The sequence below is a fragment of the Vombatus ursinus genome, unplaced genomic scaffold, assembly GCF_900497805.2.
Source record: "Vombatus ursinus unplaced genomic scaffold, bare-nosed wombat genome assembly UNPS02006874.1, whole genome shotgun sequence".
Taxonomy (NCBI): Eukaryota; Metazoa; Chordata; class Mammalia; order Diprotodontia; family Vombatidae; genus Vombatus; species Vombatus ursinus.
In genome coordinates, this window is record NW_020946652.1 from 8,725,958 (window position 1) to 8,731,591 (window position 5,634).

Here is a 5,634-nt window from a genome sequence, read left to right on the forward strand (position 1 = left end):
CTAAATTGTCCTCCAGGATAGTTGGACCAGCTCACAGCTCCACCAACAATGCATCAGTGTCCCTATTTTTCCACATCCCCTCCAGCATGCCATTTTCTTTTTCTATCATGTTAGCCAATCTGATAGCTGTGAGGTGTACTTCAGAGTTGTTTTAATTTGCATTTCTCTAATCGTAGTGATTTAGAGCATTTTTTCATATGACTACAGATAGCTTTGATTTCTTCTTCTGAAAACTGTCTGTTCACATCCTTTGACCATTTATTAATTGGGGAATGACTCGTATTCTTATAAACTTGACTCAGTCCTCTATATATTTGAGAAATGAGGCCTTTATCAGAGACAATTGCTGTACAAATCTCCCCCCCCCACCTTTTTATGTGTAAATCATGTGCCCATATAGACTTTATTTTGGTATATGGTGGGAGATGTTGGTCTATTCCTAGTTTCTGCCAAACTGCTTTCCAGTTTTCCCAGCAGTTTTTGTCAAATAGTGAGTTCTTATCCTCAAAGCGGGGTCCTTGGGTTTATCAAACACTAGGTTACTATGGTCATTGACTACTGTGTCTTGTGTACCTAAACTATTCCGCTGATCTGCCACTCTATTGCTTAGCCAGGACCAGATTGTTTTAACGATTATAGCTTTGTAATACAGTTTGAGATCTGGTACTACTAGGCCATCTTCCTTTGCTTTTTTTCATATTCTTGACCTTTTCTTTTTCCAGATGAATTTTGTTATGTATTTTTCTAGTTCTATAAAATAATTTTTTGGTAGTTTGATGGGTATGGTACTGAATAAATAAATTGATTTGGGTAGAATTGTCATTCTTATCATATTGGCTTGGCCTACCCATGAGCAGTTAATATTTCACCAGTTGTTTAGTTGTCTTTATTGGTGTGAAAAGTGTTTTATTCCTGGGTTTGTCTTGGCAGAGTGAATCCCAAGTAATTTATGGAAAGCTAAATTTAAAAAAAAAATTTATTTAGTATTTTATTTTCTCCAATTACATGTAAAACAATTTTTAACATTTGTTTTTAAAATGTTGAGTTCCAAATTCTCTCCCTCCCTCCCCACTACCCTCATTAAGAAGGCAATTTAATATAGGTTATACACGTATAGATATACAAAACATATTTTCATATTAGTCACATAGTAAAAGAAAATATAGATTAAAAAAACAAAAATAAAGTAAAAAAAAAAGTCTGCTTCAATCTTTATTTAGGCAACATCAGTTCTTTCTCTGGAGGAGGATGGCACTTTTCATCATGAGTCCTTTGGGATTGTCTTGGATCATTGTATTGCTGGGAAAAGCTGAGTCATTCACAGATCATCATACGATATTTCTGTTACTGTGTACAATGTTCTCCTGGTTCTGCTCACTTCCCTTTGCATCAGTTCATGTAAGTCTTCCCAGGTTTTTCTGAGAGCATTCTGCTAATCATTTCTTACAGCACAATAATATTCCATCACAATCATATAACAGAAAAGAGCTGCTGTAGAGATTTTGTACATGTAGGTCCTTTTCCTTTGTTTTTTTATCTCTTTGGGGATACAGAACTAGCGGTGGTGTTGCCAGGTCAGAGGGTGTGCATGGATGATGCCATCAAACAAGAACGACCGATTGCTGAGCCTCGTCCTCCCTGATTCCAAGGAGCAGGGCCCTACTCCTCTGCTTGGCGCAGGTTTTCTGATTTTTCTGATTTTCTGGCACTGCCTGAGGTAGCAGCCTGGTATTTCCTCTTAAAAAAGCCACACTGCAACGTCCACCACCACAAAAAAGGAAGGAAAGCAGCGTCAGAGACAAGAGGCACCCATCAGCAAAGGGGCTCCTGATATTTGGGGGAGGTCTTGGGGACACATATGTGTGTATGTGTGTGTATATCCGGCCCACAGTGGGTGCTCTGAACCTCTCAGGCTGTGCCAGCTATACCAGGCATCGCTGTCTGAGGGGGACCCACCGTAGGAGGTACTCAGCAAAGAGGGAGGCAACCAAAGAAAGTGTGGCTCTTTGGGAGCAGTGCCTGTGGGTTCCAAGGATTTCTGAGAAGCTTGGGGTCTCACAGCTTGGAGCCCATTTTCCCACAGAAACAACACTGGGGGTGGGAGACGGGGGAGAGAAGTAACTGGGAGAGGCCAAAGAAAACCATTTGGTACCCACAGAAGACCGCCAGTGTGTGGCCCTGGTTAGCAGGCTGACTTCCATGCTGGCGCAGGGTCAAGGTGGAGCCCAAACCAACTTATCTCGGCCCTTTACTGCACCCCTCCCCCCACCCTGGCCCAGTACCCTTCTCCCAGCCAAGGCTCCTTGTGTCTACCAAGGACCTGCCTATTTGTTGTCCCCTCCCTGGTAGCCAACAGGGTCCAGAACGATGTGGAACACCCAACATGAACGGCATTTATTTCTTTAGGTTCCAAAGTGGATAGCGGCTTGGTTCCCAGGCAGACCCTCATCTTCTCTGCCACTATGAAAATAACTCTCCCTTGGCTTCTACACCTGCCTGGCTAGCCCCCATCAAAAAGTCGCCAGTCCCACTGGGCCGCCATTCCACCAATCTCAATGGGCTTCAACACATTCCCACTAATGTCAGAAGGACCATTCAGAATCCTAGTAGACCCTTCTGAGTCCCTTGAGGGCAGGGCCTGTCCTCAGCACGGCGCCTGGCACGGCTTGGCGTTTAACAAACGTTTCATGACTGGTCTCATCCCCCTTCTGCCCAACAGCCACAGTCTGCACCCTCCCAAGAGGACACACACACCTTCCAAAGCACGGCGACGATTCCAAAGAGCAGCAGAATTCCACCAGCGCTGCTCCCAAGAACGATGGGCAAGGTGCGGAAGCCGGGGGTCTTCAGCAGAATAACGGTGATCTGGAAGACAGAGCCAACCAGCCGCTGGGTAACCCCAAGGGGAAGGACACCACACCTTCTCCAGAACTTCTCCAGAAGTTCGAGGGTACTACAGGGTGCTGCGGTGGAGAGGGCACAGGCCCTGTGGGACCCTGGGCAAGTCACTGAACCTGCCTGCCTCAGTTTCCTCATCTGTAAAACGGGGATAATAATAGCCCCTCCTTCCCTCCCAGGATTGTTGTGAGGATTCCATGAGATAATATTTGTAAAGGAAACATTTGCAACCCTTATGTTGCTACATCAATGTGGGCTGTTCATGCTTTATAAAACAGGGTAAGAGACACTTGAACGAATGCTCCCCTACTCTCTCTTACAAGCGTTGGCACAAGTCCTTCCCACTCCCACAGTCCCCGTGTTTCTGGTCGTCACTGTCCGGAAGATGTTTCACAGATAGACTCTGCTGCCTTCCAAGGCAGTGCGCTACCTGTCCAGGGAGGCATCCAAGCAGGGTCTGCAGCATGGCCTCCTGCTCTCAGTTCAATTAAATACCACCTGAGCTTCGTTTGGACTTGAAGGATTCTGCCTAGCTTTGCATTTCTGCATGGAAAGGATGCTCCGAGAAATGATGGGCAGGCCCCGAGGCAGGTCCACAAATATGTATGGAGTTAAGTTGTCCTAAGGACCTCCCGTATGTTCAGCAGGGGCCACGCGCTTTCTGTTCTACTGGCCATCCCCTCCGAGAGGCCTCAAGTGACCCACGGGATTTAACGGAGGCCCTCCTACAGCCAGAGGCACGCTCTGCTGCAGCCCTATGGGCCACAGAAAGTCCACAAGACAGCAGACAAACCTTTTTCAGATGCTCCCAAGACTTTCAAAACCTAATTCCGTTTCATTTTCAGGGGAGCTGAGGAAGGGCACCTTAACAGGCCAGCCAGGGTCCAACTCCCAGCCCCCGAGGCACCATCGATGACCTCCCGGGGCGAGAGGGACATTTCGTAGCAAGGTCAAGAGAAGGTGCCTCTTTCCCTTCACCCTGGGCTCTGCCCTGGCAGGTGGAGACCTTGTGAAAGAAGACCAAGGGGGGGACACTCTTCTATGGCCTTTTTGGCCCACCCAGTGTTTTCATTAGGAATCTCATGGGAGTGCACAGGAGTTCAAATGTCCCCTAACAGCCTGGTGCAAACAGCCTCTCGGAGGAGGTTTCAGCCCCCTTAGCCGGGTCCCCAGCCCCTCCCGCCCCCCCCCCCCAGGCTCCCTCCAGCCCCTTACCGAGCTCCAGAGGCTGCCTGGACCCTGGCTCTCGTACACGGCTCCGTCGAAGGAGATCTCAGCGGGGATGCACAGCTTCGACAGGGCCCCCGGCAGCTGCGGCGGGGAAAGGGGGATCAGGCAGGTGGGGGGCCGCCTCGCCCCGCTCTGCTCCCCTCCCGAAGGTCCCTCCCTGCCTTACCTTCGGGGTCAGCTCCGCCCCCAGCCACACTTTGGAGGGGACAGAGGACAGCGCGCAGCGCAGCCGCAGCCATCGAAGGTCCTGGCCAGGGAGAGGACAGACTGGCCGTCAGAGGAGGGACGGCCAAAGGCACACACCAAGACCCCCGGCCCTTCCGGGCTGGGGATTCCCCCCAAGCCCCAGTCAGGGATGTGAGGCCACGCCTTGGGGGCGGGGCTCTGGATTCCCTGGTCTGGCGGCCACGCCTTGGGGGCGGGGCTCTGGATTCCCTGGTCTGGCGGTCACGCCTCGGGGGCGGGGCTCTGGATTCCCTGGTCTGGCGGCCACGCCTCGGGGGCGGGGCTTCGGAAGGCTGGGCTGGAGGCCCTCCTAGGTGCAAGGCGCGAATCTCACTCACCGGTGCCTCGGCGGGTCCTTCTGGGCAGCGGGCCTTGCATCCTAGTTCCCTGCTGCATTTCGAATCGGCCTGGAAAGCGAGGGAAAGAGGAGAAGGCGCCTCAGCCAACCCAGCCTCTGGCTCCGCCCATAGACTTGCTCCGGCGCAAGCCTATTGGAGGTAGTGAGCGGGGGGGGGCCCCCCCTCCCCGCTTTCCCTACGCATGCGCACAGCTGTGTGGGCGGGAAGCGGAGGGGGCCCTCCTGTCAGTGCCTGCCAATCCAAGGCCCTCGGCTACGGAGAGGGGGCGGGCGTAGCCGCCTCTGGGGCGGCCCCTAGGAGTACGCATGCGCAAATGCGGCGCGAGCACGGCCGGCGGGAGATTCGGAGTCCGGAAGCAGAGCCCCCGGGACTTCAGCGGCCTCTGGGGCAGGAGCCAGCGCGCTCTGGTGCGCTTGCGCGTGAGCGGCCAGCCTGGCTGCGGCCGTTGGGCTTGCGCCGGGCGTTGGGCGGGCGCGATGGCGGCGTCCCGGGCCCCGCGGCCCCAGGCCCGGCTGCTCCGAACCTATGGTGGCCTGGGCGGCGGGCGGCGGCGGGGCCCCGGGCGCGGGGCGCGAGCCCGGGTGGCGGCCGCGCCCTGGTTCTCCCCGGCCCGCGAGCGCCGGCGCCTCTTCTCCAGCAGCAGCAGCGGCCTGAGCGCCGGCAGCCCCGGCGGCGGGCCCGGCGACGGGCCCGGCGGCGACAGCGGCAGCGGCGGCGGCAGCGGCAGCGGCAGCCCCGCCTCGGCCCCGGACTCGGACCCAGACTTTGAGCCGGGCCCTGCCCCGCGGGGGCTGCGGCAGCGTCTGCGGACACGCGCAAATGCGCCCCCCGCGTGGGCGGGCGGGGCGCCTGGCGTGGACGCGGAGGAGGAGGAGGAGGAGGGGGAGGAGGAGGAGGAGGGGGAGGAGGAGGAGGAGGAGGA

General features: G+C 54.5%; 1 protein-coding gene across 1 annotated transcript in view; it reads right to left on the bottom strand.

The window, feature by feature from the left end:
• Positions 1-1,486: 1,486 nt before the first annotated feature.
• The window catches only part of ITGAE (integrin subunit alpha E), a 52,630-nt gene continuing 48,482 nt past the window's right edge, over positions 1,487-5,634 (bottom strand). Inside the window, exons 27-31 of the mRNA XM_027848821.1 lie at positions 4,692-4,760; positions 4,295-4,375; positions 4,114-4,209; positions 2,755-2,865; positions 1,487-1,752 (exon numbers count right to left, since the gene is read on the bottom strand). Coding sequence (XP_027704622.1) covers positions 1,660-1,752; positions 2,755-2,865; positions 4,114-4,209; positions 4,295-4,375; positions 4,692-4,760 — 450 coding nt within the window. The 3' untranslated portion in view covers positions 1,487-1,659. The remainder of the gene's footprint in view (positions 1,753-2,754; positions 2,866-4,113; positions 4,210-4,294; positions 4,376-4,691; positions 4,761-5,634) is intronic.